At 35.3% G+C, this 17738-nt stretch overlaps 1 protein-coding gene across 5 annotated transcripts in view; it reads right to left on the reverse strand.

Moving 5' to 3' along the window:
• The window catches only part of CNTLN (centlein), a 341438-nt gene that overhangs the window by 231404 nt on the left and 92296 nt on the right, over nt 1-17738 (reverse strand). For 4 of the 5 annotated variants that reach the window (XM_057548126.1, XM_057548127.1, XM_057548125.1 and 1 more), the window contains exons 4-5: nt 7307-7441; nt 6519-6698 (exon numbers count right to left, since the gene is read on the reverse strand). The exons of the other annotated variant lie outside the window; for it this stretch is intronic. In XM_057548126.1, the coding sequence (XP_057404109.1) occupies nt 6519-6698; nt 7307-7441 (315 nt within the window). The remainder of the gene's footprint in view (nt 1-6518; nt 6699-7306; nt 7442-17738) is intronic. 5 annotated transcript variants of the gene reach the window in all.

A 17738-nucleotide genomic window follows, 5' to 3' on the forward strand; every position in this document is an offset into this window, starting at 1 on the left:
GTCACTTGTGACAACAATAACTTGAAATGGAAGGAAAAAGCAATATAGCAGAACAGTTTTGTATGCTACTGAAGATAAGTTGGTATCAACTGAAATTATATTGTTATAAGTTTAGGATGTTAAATGTAATCTTCAAGGTAACGACAAAGAAAATATCAATAGAATATACACCCCAAAATGAGAAGGGAATCAAAATGTGCCATTACAAATAATCAACTTAGCACAAAGGAAGACAGTTATAGAGGAAATGAGGGACAAAAAAATCTATAAGACATCCAGCACACAAGTAATAAATTGGCAGAAGTTAGTCTTTACTCACTAGTAAGTACTTTAAATGTACATGGATTAAACTCTCCAATCAAAAGGCAGACACAGAATGGATTAAGAAAACATTATACAACTATATGTTTTTAAAAGAGATTATCATATCCAAAGACACAAAAAGATTGAAAATGAAAGGAAGAGAAAAGATATTCCATGAAAATAATAAACAAAAGAGAGCTAGGATGGACATAAGAATATTGGACAAAATAAACTAAGTCAAAAACTGTTATAAGAGACAAAAGAGGACATAATATATTGATCAATGAGTCAATTCATCTAGGTGTAACCACTATAAACATACATGCACCAAAAAACATAGCCTTAAAATATATAAAGTATAGAATTGAAGGAAGAAATAGAGTTTTACAATAATAGTTGGAGAATTCAATAGGCCACTTTAAATAATGATAGAACATCTATATAGATGGTCACTAAGGATACAAAGAGCCTGAAAAACACTATGAACCAAGTATACCTAACAGATGTATATGGAACACTCTACCTCAAAACAGAAGAATACACATATTTCTTAAGTACACACAGAACATTTACCATATCAGACCATATGTCAAGCAATACAAAAGCTCATAATAAACTTAAAAAAATTAAAATCATACAAAGTATCTTTTCCAACCACAGTGGAATGGACCTAGAACTCAGTAACAGAAGGAAAATTGAAAAATTCAAAATATATGGAAATTAAACAATATACACTTAAACAGCCAATAGATCAAAGAAGAAATCACAAGAGAATCAGAAAATATCCAGAGACAAATGAAAACAAAAACATAACATGCTAGGACCTCTGTGGTGGCGCAGTGGTTAAGAATCTGCCTGCCAATGCAGGAGACACAGGTTCAAGCCCTGGTCCAGGAAGATCCCACATGCCATGGAGCAACTAAGCCCGTGTACCACAACTACTGAGCCTGCGCTCTAGAGCCCATGAGCCACAACTACCGAGCCTGCGTGCCACAACTACTGAAGCCTACGTGCCTACAGCCCATGTTCTGCAACAAGAGAAGCCACTGCAATGAGAAGACCGCGCACCACAATAAAGACTATCCCCCACTCGCCTCAACTAGAGAAAGCCTGCATGCAGTAATGAAGACCCAACGCAGCCAAAAATAAATAATTTTTTTTTTAAAAAACACATAACATGCCAAAACTTACAGGATGTGGCAAAGGCAATGCTCAGAGGGAAACGTATAGCTGTAAATGCTTACACTAAAAAAGGTGACATATCTCAAATCAATAATGTAACTTTATATTTTAAAGAAACAGAAAATAGCAGAGTGAATCCAAAGAGAGAAGAAGGAAAGAAACAACGAAGGTTATTGTAGAAACATTTTTAAGGGAATAACTAAACAATATAATCAACTAAATCAAAAGCTGACTCTTTTGAAGAGAACAACAAAATTAACTAACATTTAGCTAGACAGACAAAGAAAAAAAGAAAAAGGATATAAGTAACTAAAATCAGAAATGAAAGTAAAGACACTACTACTAACCATACAGAAATTATAAAGATGACTAGAGAATACTATAAACAGTTGTCCATCAACAAATTAGACAACGTAGATGAAAAGCACAAATTCCAATAAACATACAAAATACCTAAACTAACTCAAGAATAAATAGAAAATCTCAAACCCATAATAAGCGAAGGGGTTGAATCTGTTATCAAAACGTCCTAACACAGAAAATTCCAGGACCAGGTGGTTTCACTGGTGAATTCTACCAAACATTTTAAAAGAATTAATACCAATCTTGTTCAAATTCTTCCAAAAAAATATAAGGGAGGGAACACTTCCTAATTCATTCTTTAAGACTAGCATTATCTGATACCAAAGCCAGATAAAGATAAAGATATCCCACCAGCATAAGGTTGGTTTAACATCCAAAAATCAGGTATGGTAATATGCCATACCAATAAAATGACAGACAAAAACCACATAACCATTTCAATAGATACATAAAAAGCATTTATTTGCCAAAACCCAATACCCCTTCATGATAAAAAATAACTAACTAGGAATAGAAGGGAACTTCCTCAAACTGATAAGGTACATCAACAAAAAAACTCAGTGCTAGTATCATACCTAAGGGTCAAAGAGTGACTCCTTTCCTCCTGAGATCAGAAGAAGACATAGAGGTCCACTCTCTCTCTTTTCTATTTAACTTCATACTAGAGGGTCTAGTCTGGGCAACAGGCAATAAAATGAGACAAGAGACATACATATTAGAAAGGAAGAAAACTAAAAGACATACATATTAGAAAGGAAGAAAACAATCTATACTTACAGATGACATGATCTTACACATAGAAAATCCTAAGGAATAAACCTGTTTAGGTAGGTTGCAAGATACAAGATTAATATACAAAAATTAACTGTGTACCTTTAGATTAGGAATGCACCATCAAAAAACAAAATTAAGAAATAATTCCACTTAGAATAACATAAAAATAATTAAATATTTCAAAATATATGTACCCAAAGAAATACAAAGTTATAGTCTGAAAACTATAATACATTGTTGAAATAAATTAAAGAAGTTTCTAAATAAATGAAACATCCCATGTTGATGAATCACAGTTATAATATTAAGATGGTAACACTCTCCATATTGATCTTCTGATTCTATACAATCTCTATCAAAATCATCTCAGCTTGCTTTTTTTTGCAAGAAATGGAAAAGCTGATTCTAAAATTCATATAGAAATGCAAGACACACAGAATAGCCAACCTTGAAAAAGGAAGAATAAATTTGGAGGACACACAAATCCCAACTGCAAAACTTACTATAAGTCTACAATAATCAATGTAGTGTGGCACAGGCATGAGGATAAATGTATAGATCAAAGGAACAGAATTGAGGTCCAGAAATAAATCCTTATATTTACAGTCAACTGATTTTCGATAAACATGGTAGGATAAATCCAGTTGGGGAAGAACAGTCTTTTTTAACAAACGGAGCTGGCACAAGTGAATACACGTGCAAAAGAATGAAGCTGGATTCCTATCAAACATCATATTCAAAAATTAACTCAAAATGGATCAAGATCTAAATGTAAGAAATAAAACTCTTAGAAGAAAACAAAAGTGTCCATCTTCATGATCTTGGATTAGGCAATGGTTTCTCAAGATGCATATCTGAGATGCATCTGAGAATGCCCAAAAGCATGGGCAACAAAAGAAAAAGTAGATAAATTAATTATCAAAATTTTAAACTTTTGTGTTCAAATACTACCATTAAGGATGTAAAAAACAACTCAGAAAACTGAAGAAAATAGTTTCAAATTATATCAATAAAAAGAGACTTGTATCCAGAATATATGCAAAAGAAGTGATTTCACATTTCTTCAATGACATGCAAATGGCCAATAACATATAAAACGATGACCAGAATTTTTAGCCATCAGGGAAAAGCAAATCAAACCCACAATGAGCTGCCATTCACATCCACAAAGATGGCTCCAATCAAAAAGATAGACAATAACAAGTGCTGACGAGGACAAAGAGAAATCAGAACCCTCAGTAACTCCTGTTTGGAATGTAAAATAGTACAGCTGCTTTTGAAAACAGTCTGACAGTTCCTCAGAAGCTTAAAAAAAGAATTACCACATGACCTAGTAATCTCTCTCTTTGGTATGTACCTATGAGAAATAAAAATGTGTGATGTATACACAAAATCTTGTACACAGATATTTGTAGCAGTATTATTCATAACACAAATGTCCTTCTACTTGAGATAAATGAATAAAATGTAGGATATTTATATAATAGAATATTATTAAACTATAAAAAGAATGAACTACTGATACATGTTACAACATGGATAAAACCTGAAAACATTATTCTAAGTGGAAGAAGTCAGTCACAAAAGATCATATACTATAATTTCATTAATGTGAAATGTTTAGAGCAGATAAATCTATAAAGAGAGAAAGGCCATAAGTGGTTATCTCGGGCTGCAGAGCTAAGGATAAATGAGGAGTGATTGTTAAAGGTTACAGGGCTTCTTTTGGGGATGATGAAAATGTTCTAAAAGTAATTTTGATAATAGTTGCACAACTCTGCATAAACTAAAAACTATTGGCCTGTACGCTTTAAATGGATTAAATGTATGGTATGTGAATTATACCCTAAAAGGAAAGAAAGAGGCAGTTTTCTAACTGACAATGTGATTATATAACTTAGAAAAATCTAGAAAATGTACACATTTTTTGAACTAGTAAGACATTTGGGGAAAATTGTTGAAAAGCTCAAGATAATTCAGTAATATTGCTGTCTTCTAGAAATAATTAATTAAAAATATAATTTAAAATATTATTCAGCAAAAAAAATTATTTAGCATAAAACAATATTTTAACATTAATATTAATAGCTAGGAACAAATCTAATAAAAATGAACAGTACCATTTTAAGAAAATTACAAAACCATATGCCACATTCTTAAATAGCAGGATTATAATTCTTCCAAAATTAATTCATAAATTAGATGATGTTCCAACCTGCTTTCTAACAGAATTTTTCAGTAAAACTAATGAAATGATCCTTAAATATTATTAGATAGTGAAGAGGCACATATAGGGCCCATGACTTATAAAAAGAAGAATAAAGAAGTAGATCACCCTACAAAATAATGAGTAAAATTCTAAAACTACAATACCTAAACCATGAAAATAATAGGAAGTCCAGAAACAAACCCAAACACACCCATGGAAACTTAGAGATGTGAGAGAGACTGCATCACAAATCAATAAACTACTGAATAAATGGTGTGGAACACCACACCCAAAAATGAATTCTAAATAGATTAAAATTTTTAGGGTAGGGAATACTTCAGAATATAAGACTTCTAAAACAAAAACATTAGAGAAGAAAATAATAAAAATGACTCTATAAAAATTCACAAATTTTTGAATGTTTAATTCACCTTATTCAAGACTCACTGAACAGAAGGTATGTGTAATATATATATATATTTTTAAGTATTGCTATCTAGAATAAAGAATGCTTACAAATTAATAAGAAAAGACAAGCACTCTAATAGAAAAAAGAGTCAGAACTGTAAATCACAGAATGGACTATTTGAATGGCAAAGAAGGAAATGAAATTATCATCAAAAAATCATGTAGCTATGATTAACACAAAGAAGTACCACTTACCCTTATGACACTACCAAACTGCTTAAAGGCTGTAGGGAAGCAGAAACTGATATAAAAATAAGAAAACAAATGTGCCAGAATTCACTTCTCTCAATGGCTCAGTCATTCCCTGATTGTGCACTAACAGAATTACTGTATGTATTTCCTTAAATATCTGCAATGAATAGATTCACACACTCAGAAAGACAAATCCTTAAATAATCAGGCACACATGCATACACTCACACACACGTATAGACACACATATCCATTCTTACAATATTTTAATAGCTATATATATATATGTGTGTATACTTATGTTATATATTCTTCTTAAGCATGTATACATAGAGGGACTATCATATTTACTAGCACTAAAATTTGTTTCAAACCTTTTCAACAAAATCTATGTTAAAAGAGAAACCTGAAATTCGATGGGAAAAAATGAACAAAAACATTCTCAAGACTAAGAGAAAGCTACAAAAAAATATTATTTTGAAAAATAACTGATCAAAAAGGATATAAGAATATTATAAAGATTGATTGTACCTTTTATCTTCTATAAAAATAAAATTTTACGATGAATAAGGCCCTCTCAAGCCAAAGAAACACCTATAAAACACATGTGAGTATTTTTTAACTGTTTTGTGCTTTTTTTACATAGTTTTTAAAGGACCTGGAAAATACAGTATTAAAACCATACTGCAATGAATCCTAGCTATATTTATAAATTTAATCCCTAACTGAAAGAAGCCAAAATTCATAATTCTAAATATGTTTTTTCAAAACATGTTTTATTTCAAAATGCAATAGCCTTTATTTTTTAATGATTACATTTTAGAGAAGTATTTGAAGTCAGTTTCCTGCTTTGCAACATCAATTTTTAAAAAGCTGTGGGTCTTAACTGAAGGAATATAAATTAATGCTAGTCCCCACTGGTGGATATGAATATATAACTTGTTATTTAAAGAAAATAACATGTAATAAACTTCCTATAAGAAGTTAGATCCAAAATAACAGCACGGATTCCATTCTAATTGCATACCTTTATTTTTGCATCAATGCTATACTTTTCTTTTCTCCAATGTGCTTCCTGTTTCCTCAGTTTCTCCAGGTCATTTAGCAGGTCAGCACAGTGGGTACTTAATTTCTCATTTTCCTCCTTCATATTTTTTATAACCAGTCTGTTTTGCTCTTCCTTATTCTGTACACACTCCTTAGTGTCCTGCAGAACAGTACCACAGGGGCCGATAAAAAAACCAAAATGAAACAAACCAAACAACAGGTGAGAACTAATCAGCAAATATAAACTGTGCAATTTTACCCCCACAGCAGCTTCTATATTTGATGGCCAAGGTCACCTGTATACTTTTATTGGCCTCTTTTCATGCAGGTGGATGGGTCATATTTTTTCACTGGATGACAGCTTTGATGAGTACACATTTGCAAAGAGTCCATTAATTGATCGAGCTGCCTTTGATGCTGTCCCCAGCTATTTTTGAGACCCACACAGACATATCCTTCCAGACCTGGGTTTTATCAATTAATAATGCCAGTCCCATCAGAATCTAATTACAAGAAGCCACATATTCACACTCTTACTTTCTTAGCTCCATTTCCATCATTAACTATTTATCTGAAAGTTATAAAGCTTAGAGTCTTAGCTTTAAAGCATCTTTCTCAGAGTTTTTGCATGTGAGAAAACTGTATGGTACAGCAGGGCCTAAGGCAATTTTTCCTCCAAGCTTGTCACTTTCTGTGCCACAAAGGCTGACAAAGCTTTAAGTAGGACTTCAAAGAAAGTACTGTAAAACTATGTACAAGTCAACACACCTTAACTTCTTGACTTTTATCTTTAAATTTCTTCTGCAAGTCACTGAATTCTTTCCTTAAGAAAGCATTTTCTTCATCTACTGCAATCTTCTGTTTTACAAGGTCATTTATTTCCTGTTTTAGTCCTGATTCTCTCTATGGAAAAAAGCAAAATTACTGATGAGCTGGTATTTCTAAGAAAAAATAATTTTATGTAAAAAGTTTTAGATTTTGACTGATAATATTAGAATTAACTACCTTTCATAATAACATCCATTATCATAATACTCATTTCCTATGACATGCCCAGAGATTTTCAAGTAAAATGTGCAAATATGGTACTGACTTACTAGTTTAAGATGAAGAACCCATAAAAACTGGATACCAAATATTAAGCCACATACAGAAAGCAAACTTTTTGGATTTCTGTGTGTTATAGGAAAAAAACGAAATTTTACAAAACATTCTAATTAAAGAAAATGCTTATGTAGCTAAGATAAGAATTATCCTCTATTTGACTATCATTTGGAAGAAAACATTTTTTAGACAAATGAATACAGTTTTGTGAAAGCATAAGCAATTTTAAAGAATGAAAAATGGAAAGTCTGTCGATACAAAAAGTATCTTGCTCTGTAGAAAGAATATTCAGAATATTAAAACTGCCATAATTTTTAACTGAATATTCTTCTCACCTACCAGAGTAAATGATAGCTAATTGGAGGATGTATCCATGACTCAATTCTTAGTTTCCCTCTTCTCAAATCTTTACAGCTTTTCCCTCAGAAAATTTACCCACTCTCTTGGCTTCTGATCTCATCTGTCTGAAAGACTACCCAATCCATAATCCAGCCCTGACTCTTTCCCAATCACCAATCCCACATTTCCAGTTTTCTCTAAAATACCTCCATCTGAATTATCTGCTGCCACCTCGAGCCAACATGCTAAAACTGACATCCAAGTCCTGATATTAACTCTTTACTAAACTTACTCAACTTTTGTCAACCCACTCATTTTTTCAACCAATATCTGAAACTAGTATCTCTTAAATTTTTTTGCAGTGTTTAATTTAGAATTTCTATTTTATTTAAACATTATTAAATTCATACTTGATACATGCTTTGTTATATTTTACCTTTATTATATATAGTAAGAACTACATTATTTTTTTAAATTCTTATTGGAGTATAGTTGATTTATAATGTTGTGTAAGTTTCTGCTGCACAGTAAAGTGAATCAGTTATACACATACATATATCCACTCTTTCGTACTCTTTTTCCATATACGCCATAATAGAGTATTAAGCACTGTGCTACAGAGTAGATCCTTATTAGTTATCTATTTTATATATAGTAGTGTATATATGAAACTTTTATTTCATCTCTGTGTACACTGGGTCATGACGTAAAATGTATTTTTTTCAGTGTGGGGATCATATTAATAAAACATTGCTCTTGATTATTTATATTAAGAGGTGGCATTACTAGTTCTTGGCTATATGCACTTCAAGAGTTCTCATAGCTCCACATGTGCACCAACATGACGCTCAAGCTTGGTAAGTTTTTACAAATGAGGTATAAATGGTACCTCATATTAGTTTTAATTTTTATTTCCTATTTTAATTATTAGGGCATATCAAAATGTGTTTGACATCAATCAAACAGCATAAAAACAGATGCATAAACATGGCCCATCCACAATTCATAGCCTATTCTTCTTTTCTCATCTAAGTCTCAGCCTCCTTCAAGATTCAACTTCTACCTCCTCAATGAAGCCTTCCCCAGCTATCACAGTAATTTGTGCTATTTCTAAATTTCTGTATTGCCTACATTATTCATCTGACACATAACAAATTACCTAGTCTTACTGATTATCTATGTACTCATACTATCTCCCAAACTAGATTATAGTAAATGTTTATGAATGAGACTGACACTGAATGATAAATTCAATCATATGAACACTAAGACTGAAATACCTACAGGCCTATCCTTTCAAAGGAGAAATGACAAAAATTGAGCATCCTCATCTATTCTGGAGACTGTCAGGAAGATGAGACACTAGATCAAATGATTTAAGGTTCAGAAGGGTTTGCCCAATAATGTGAACTAAACTTGACAATATAAATGACACCAATAGCAAGCCCTTTCATGAAAATTATTTAATATATTAAAATGTTGGCATTTGAGTGAATTTAGTAATCCACAGGACAAATATAGACTTAATTTTTAAATAAAAACACAAAATACAGTGGGAACTTAGTTAACCAAAACTATCAAATTTTGATAATTAGTTTAATAACTGGTATTATATATTATAATCATTAAAGTAATAAGTTAGACGAAGATGTACTCCCAATGGAAGAGGACTGATAAACTCTCAAAGATCTGTTAAATTTTGTATAACTGAAAATATTTTCCTGATAAAATATACCCTCAATGATCTAGTTTCTATAATGAAAGCACAGGTATATATAGTTACAATTCATTTATTTTGTTTTCTTTTTTATTGAGGTATAGTTGATTTATAATAAATTATATAAGTTTCAGGTGTATAACATGATTCACAATTTTTAAAGGTTATACTCCATTTATAGTTATTATTCAAAATGGCTATATTCCCTGTGCTGTACAATATATCCTTTTAGCTTATTTACGTTATACATAGTAGTTTGTACCTCTTAATCCCCTACACCTATCTTGTCCCTTCCCCCTTTCCTCTCCCCACTGGTAACCACTAGTTTGTTCTATGTGAGTCTGTTTCTTTTTTGTTATATTCACTAGTTTGTTTTATTGTTCAGATTCCACATATAAGTGATATCATATATTATTTGTCTTTTCTGACTTACTTCACTAAGCATAATACCCTCTAAGTCCTAAATTTAGCTTCATGAAACCTTTTCAAACAAACTTTTCTGGATACAGTAGAGTACATTCTTAATGGTCTGCCTTGAGTTAATATTAAAATAGCAAATAGAACTCAGAGGAACCATAAAGCATAAAGAGTGACAAGAGAAAGTATGTCTCAAACAAATAATTTATTATGGATAAGCCATGAAATGAATAATTCAAATCATGGTCAAAAGAAGTCTATAGAGTAAGAAGAGAATGATAGTGAATATGAAGCATTTTTTTAAAAAAGGGGGGTGTGGCAGCAGTGGCATAGAAGACCTAAAACTGTAGGAGGCAATACTTGAGCATAGTTAATATATTATTTATATGACCTACTTTCAAATGCACATAAAATTTTTAATTAAAAAAACAAGTAATGAAACCACAACAACTAAAACAATGGCAAATGGAGAAAGGGGAAGGGGTGAGAGAATTAAATGTACCTGGGAACCAAAACTTATCTATGAGCTTCCTAGAAGGTAAGGAAAAAGAGAAATATAATGTTTAAAAAAATCATCTAATTGAATACAATACACTTGGTTATTAGCAGAGTCGTGTTATCTAATACAATACTTGAAGGAGAAATTTATTACAAGATTTACTTTATAACTAACAGCAACAAAGGTAAAGCATAGTCTTACCAAAAGAAGATATATGGCAATTTTTATACTATTATCAATAAAATGTTATATTATTAGATTGTTCTATGAAAGTTTTTCTGCAACTAGCTAAAAAAATTGTGTGTGTGTGACTTTCTAGTAGTTTGACTAGAAACATAGTTAAGATTTAAATAAACTAAAGGAATCATCATTCTTAACTGTTACTCTATTCCACAGACTACAAGTTTGGAAAAGTAATGGCTATTGAACATTACTCAATGGAACAACAAAAACATAATGGAGGGACTTCTGGCTTCCAGTCCAGGATGTAGGAACTTGGAAGTTGTCTCTCCTTTTCACACAACATGAAAAAAGCTGAGCAAACTGAAAATCAACACCTCTTCGTAGAATCATCAGAGAACTGAGGTCATAGGGCAAATTGCTGTTCCCAAAACTAGAGAGACAGGCAGATACAGAGAATGACAATTTAGCAGAGCAAAAACCCAGAAGAAAGGAAACTCCATGGAAACCAGTAACAAGGTAGGAAAATCAAATTTTCAATTAACAAATTACTGGAGGATCAGTGTGGACATGTTTGAGAGTTAAAATGTCTGGGAGGGCCCAGTCTAGAGGAGTTCCCATAATTTCGTGAATTCTACACACAGGAGCACGATCAGATTGTCACCGTGAAGATCAGAGAAAAGTCCCTTCCTGCTTTCTGTGGGGGGAAAGGGAACACAGACATTTAAAAATATGCCCTAGTGTGGAGGAGTCAAGATGGCAGAATAGGAAGACGTGGAATTCGTTGCTCCTCGCAAGTACATCAAGAATACATCTACAAATAGAACAATTCTCATAGAGCCCCTGCTGAACATTAGTAGAAGACTTCAGAACCTAAAAGGACAAGAAAAATCCCCTCACAACTGGGTAAGATGAAAGAAAGAAAAAAAAAAGAGGAATCAAAAATGGGACCAGCAACCCTGGCAGGAAGCTGAAGGTGAGGAGAGGTCCCCTCAACTCAGAAATTCTAACTCCCTCATGGTGGGGAAATCAGCTGGGACAGAAAAGGACCTTCGAGGGGAATCAAAGGAGAAGCAGCCATTGGTCAGTGGAAGGCAGGGCAAAGTAAGAACTGCACACATGGTCTACACCACAGCTCTGTGCATTCCAGCCTGAGTCATGAGTCACCTATTGCAAACAAGGTCTGGGTGCTGGAAAATCGGGTTTGGAGTGAGGACCCAGGGAAGGGACAGCTGTTGGCTACGAAAAGACAGCCTGAAGGGACAGGAGTAAGGAGCTCTACAACCACGAAAGTTTGTGGGAAAAGTTCCGGACACCATAGAAGTAAGGCATCACTCTTGAGTGGCATGCAAGGGGCAGGGCCACCATTACAACCCCTTTGCAGCCGGCCTCTGCCTCCACGGGCACAGCAGAGGGGACGGGAGTGACGGAAGCACAGCCAGGAATGCCCACAGAGGAAGTGTGGTCTGCCTGGAAGGTGAAGTGACATTGTTGAGTGGCGCATGGGGGCGGGGCAGAGCAGCCACCACCCTCACACGCCAGCTCCTGCATCCACGGGTACCAGGAGGGACTCCCACCAGAGCCAGTGCACCACAGTCTGTTGCAACTGCCTGCTGGTCCCTGCCGCCGCAGGCAACTCACACACACCCCAATTGTGGCCGCCCCGCCAACTGTAGCCGCTGTGCCCTCCCCGGCCTGAGTAAGTGTGACCCAATCAGCTGCGGCTTCTGCTCCCTCATGCCTGGGCAAGGAAGGAAGGTGGCACACATGCAGAGAAGGGATCAAAACCGAAGCTGAGCCCCAGGGGCAGTGCACCTAAGGAAGAGGAACAGAAATCTTTCCGTGCAGCTGCAGAAGCTGTGGATTAAATCCCCAAGATCGGGTTGGTAAATCTTGCTTCTGTGAGATACCTGAACAGACGAGTGTTCCAACAATTGAGTTCAGTGTAGCCTTCACAGCAGTGGACTTTGGGGGCAAGTACACGTGAGAGTCAGGCCAGGTCAGACTCTGAGCTGGCCCCACAGTGCCCACAGCAGGTGCAGAGACTTATGCAGAGGTATTGGAAGGCCTCCCTGGGAGGCGGGGATTGGCTGTGGCTCACTGTGGGAGCAAGGACACTGAGAGAGGATGCCCCAGGAAAATATATTTATTACTGTTATGCTTTTATTGTTTGTTTCATTTTGTTCAGTTGTTGGTGCTGTTGCTTTATTTTTTATCTTTTATTCTTATTTTTTAGTTTTTTAAATATATATATTTTTAATTTTTCTATTTTTATTTTACTTTTTGGTTGTTTTGTGGTTTTTTTCTGGCTTTGGTTCTTTGATTTTTGTTTTATTTTATTTTATTTTTATTGCTTTCATGTGTATATTTTATGTTTTCTTCACTTTTTTGCTTGCTTCCTGTTTTATTTTTCATTTTTTGTTCTTATTACTTTAGTCCATATTGATTTCTCTCATTTTTGAATTCTTTGTTCTCTTATTTTTTTTTCTGTGTGTATGTGTGGGTGTGTGTGTGTTGTGTTGTTGTTCCTGCTGCTCGTTTGCTTTTGTTTTTGCTATTTGTCTTGGGTTTTATTTCTCTGCTAGTTTTCTTTACTTTTCCTTTTTTTTTCTTATTTCTCTGGCCACACTGTGCAGCTTCCGAGGTCTTGGTTCCCTGGCCAGGGGTCAGGCCTGGGCCTCCGTGGTGGGAGCACAGAGTCCAGCATGCTGGACCACCAGAGAATTCCCAGGCCCAGGGAATATTAATTGGAGTGTGCTCTGCTGGAGGTATCCATATCAACACCAAGACATGGCTCCACTCAACTGCCTGCAGGCTCTAGTGCTGGACACCTCACACCAAACAACCAGCAAGACATGAACACAGCCCCACCCGTCTACAGACAGGTTGCTTAAAGCCATACTAAGCTCAGACTCCCCAAAACACACCACCTGGTGCGGCCCTGCCATTAGAGGGAAAACACTCAGATCCACGCACCAGAGCGTAAGCACCAGCCCCTCCCACCAGGAAACCTACACAAGCCCTTGGACCAACCTCACTCACCAGGGGGAAGACCACAGAAGCAAGAGGAACCACAACCCTGCAGCCCACAGAAAGGAGACCATAAACAAAGCAGGTTAGACAAAATGAGATGACAGAGAAATATGTTGCAGATGAAGGAGCAAGGTAAAATCCCACAAGACCAAATAGATGAAGAGGCAATAGGCAATCTACCTGAGAAACAATTCAGAGTAATGATAGTAAAGATGATCCAAGATCTCGGAAACACAATGGAGGCATGGATCGAGAAGATAAAAGAAATATTTAACAAGGACCTAGAAGAACCAAAGAACAAACAATCAGTGATGAACAGCACAATAACTGAAATGAAAAATACCCTAGCAGGAATCAATAGCAGAATAACTGAAGCAGAAGAACGGATAAGTGACCTGGAAGACAGAATGGTGGAAATAACTGATGCAGAGCAGAATAAAGAAAAAAGAATGAAAAGAAATGAGGACAGTCTCAGAGACCTCTGGGACAACATTAAATGCACCAACATTCGAATTATAGGGGTCCCAGAAGAAGAAGAAGAGAAAGGGAAAGGGCCTAAGAAAATATCTGAACAGATTATACTCAAGAGCTTCCCTAACATGGGAAGGGAAATAGCCACCCAAGTCCAGGAAGCGCAGAGAGTCCCATACAGGATAAACCCAAGGAGAAACATGCCAAGACACATGTTATCAAGCTAAAAAAAATTAAATATGAAGAAAAAATATTAAAAGCAGGAAGGGAAAAGCAACAAATAAACTACAAGGGAATCCCCATAAGGTTATGAGCTCATTTTTCAGCAGAAATGCTGCAGGCCAAAAGGGAGTGGCAGGACATATTTAAAGTGATGAAAGGGAAAAACCTACAACCAAGATTACTCTACCCAGCATGTATCTGATCCAGACTCGACGGACAAATCAAAAGCTTTACAGACAAGCAAAAGCTAAGAGAATTCAGCACCACCAAACCAGCTCTACAACAAATGCTAAAGGAACTCTCTAGGCAGGAAACACAAGAGAAGAAAAAGACCTACAAAAACAAACCCAAAACAATTAAGAAAATGGTAATAGGAACATACATATCAATAATTACCTTGAATGTACATACATATCGATAATTACCTTGAATGTAAATGGATTAAATGCTCCAACCAAAAGACACAGACTGGCTGAATGGATACAATAACAAGACCCGTGTATATGCTGTCTACGAGAGACCCACTTCAGACCTAGGGACACATACAGACTGAAAGTGAGGGGATGGAAAAAGATATTCCATGCAAATGGGAAACAAAAGAAAGCTGGAGTAGCAATACTCATATCAGACAAGATAGACTTTATTATTTTTATTTTATTTTTTGGCTGCGCCAGGTGTTACTTGCAGCAGGCAGTATCTTTGTTGCAGCATGCAGTATATTTAGTTGCAGCATGCACACTCCTCATTGCAGCACGCGGGCTTCTCTCTAGCTGTGGCACGCGGACTTCTCTCTAGCTGTGGTACATGGGCTCCAGGGCATGTGGGGTCTGTAGTTGTGGCATGCAGACTCCAGAGCGCATGGGCTCTGTAGTTTGTGGCACGCAGGCTCTCCAGTTGAGGCGTCCAAGCTCAATAGTTGAAGCGCGTGGGCTTAGTTGCCCCACGGCATGTGGGATCTTAGTTCCCCAACCAGGGATTAAACCCGCATCCCCTGCATTGGAAGGTGGATTCTTTACCACTGGACCACCAGGGAAGCCCGAAGATAGACTTTAAAATAAAGACTATTACAACAGAAAAGGAAGGACACTACATAGTGATCAAGGGATCAATCCAAGAAGAAGATATAAGAATTGTAAATATTTATGCACCCAACTTAGGAGTACCTTGATACACAAGGCAAATGCTAACAGCCATAAAAGGGGAATTTGACAGTAACACAATAGTGGGGGACGTTAACACTCCACTTACACCAATGGATAGATCAGCGAGACAGAAAATTAATAAGGAAACACAAGCCTTAAATGACACATTAGACCAGATAGACTTAACTGACACTTACAGTACATCTCATCCAAAAGCAGCAGAATACACTTTCTTCTCAAGTGCACACAAAACATTCTCCAGGAGAGCTCACATCCTGGGTCATAAATCAAGTCTCAGTAAATTTAAGAAAATTGAAATCATATCAAGCATCTTTTCCAACCACAACGCTATGAGATAAGAAATCAATTACAGGGAAAAAAATGTAAAAACCATAAACACATGGAGGCTAAACAATATGCAACTAAATAACCAAAAAATCACTGAAGAAATCAAAGAGGAAATCAGAAAATAACAAGAAACAAATGACAACAAAAACACAACAACCCAACACTTATGGGATGCAGCAAAAGCAGTTCTAGGATGGAAGTTTATAGCAATACAATCTTACCTCAAGAAACAAGAAAAATCTCAAATAAACAACCTAACCTTACATCTAGAGCAACTAGAGAAAGAAGAACAAACAAAACCCAAAGTTAGTAGAAGGAAAGAAATCATAAAGACCACAGCAGAAATAAATGAAATAGAAAGGAAGAAAACAATAGCAAAGATCAATAAAACTAAAAGCTGGTTCTCTGAGAAAATAAACAAAATTGATACACGTTTAGCCATCATCAACAAGAAAAAAAGGGAGTGGACTCAAATCAATAAAATTAGAAATGAAAAAGGAGAACTTACAGCTGACACCACAGAAATACAAAGGATCATAAGAGACTACTACAAGCAACTATATGCCAATAGAATGGACAACATGGAAAAAATGGACAAATTCTTAGAAAAGTACAATCTCCCAAGACTGAGCCAGGAAGAAAGAGAAAACATAAACAGACAAATCACAAGTAATGAAATTGAAACTGTGATTAAAAATCTTCCAACCAACAGAACTCCAGAACCAGAAGGCTTCACAGGCAAATTCTATCAAAAATTTAGGGAAGAGCTAACACCTATTCTTCCCAAACTCTTCTGAAAATTGCAGAGGGTAAAACACTCCCAAACTCATTCTACAAGGCCACCATCACCCTGATAGCAAAACCAGACAAAGATATCACAAAAAAGATAACTATAGGCCAATATCGCTGATGAACACAGACACAAAAATCCTCAACAAAATACTAGCAAAATGAATCCAACAACACATAAAAAGGATCATACACCATGATCAAGTGGGGTTTATCCCAAGGATGCAAGGATTCTTCAATATACGCAAATCAATGTGATTCACCATATTAACAAAATGAAGAACAAAAACCATATGACCATCTCAATAGATGCAGAAAAGGCTTTTGACAAAATTCAACACCCATTTATGATAAAAAAACTCTCCAGAAAGTGGGCATAGAGGGAACCTACCTCAACATAATAAAGGTCATATATGACAAACCCACACCCAACATTATTCTCAATGGTGAAAAACTGAAAACATTTCCTCTAAGATCAGGAACAAGACAGGGGTGTCCACTCTCACCACTATTTATTCAACATAGTTTTGGAAGTCTCAGCCACGGCAATCAGAGAAGAAAAAGAAATAAAAGAAATTCAAATTGGGAAAGGAGAAGTAAAACTGTCACCATTTACAGATGATATGATACTATACACAGAAAATCCTAAAGATGCCACCAGAAAACTACTAGAGCTAATCAGTGAATTTAGTAAAGTCACAGGATACAAAATTAATACACAGAAATCTTTTGCACTCCTATACACTAACAACAAAAGATCAGAAAGAGAAATTAAGGAAACAATCCCATTTACCATTGCAACAAAAAGAATAAAATACCTAGGAATAAACCTACCTAAGGAGGCAAAAGACCTGTACTCAGAAAACTATAAGATACTGATGAAAGAAATCAAAGATGACACAAACAGATGGAGAAATATATCATATTCTTGGATTGGAA

Source organism: Balaenoptera acutorostrata, chromosome 6 (assembly GCF_949987535.1).
Source record: "Balaenoptera acutorostrata chromosome 6, mBalAcu1.1, whole genome shotgun sequence".
Lineage (NCBI taxonomy): Eukaryota > Metazoa > Chordata > Mammalia > Artiodactyla > Balaenopteridae > Balaenoptera > Balaenoptera acutorostrata.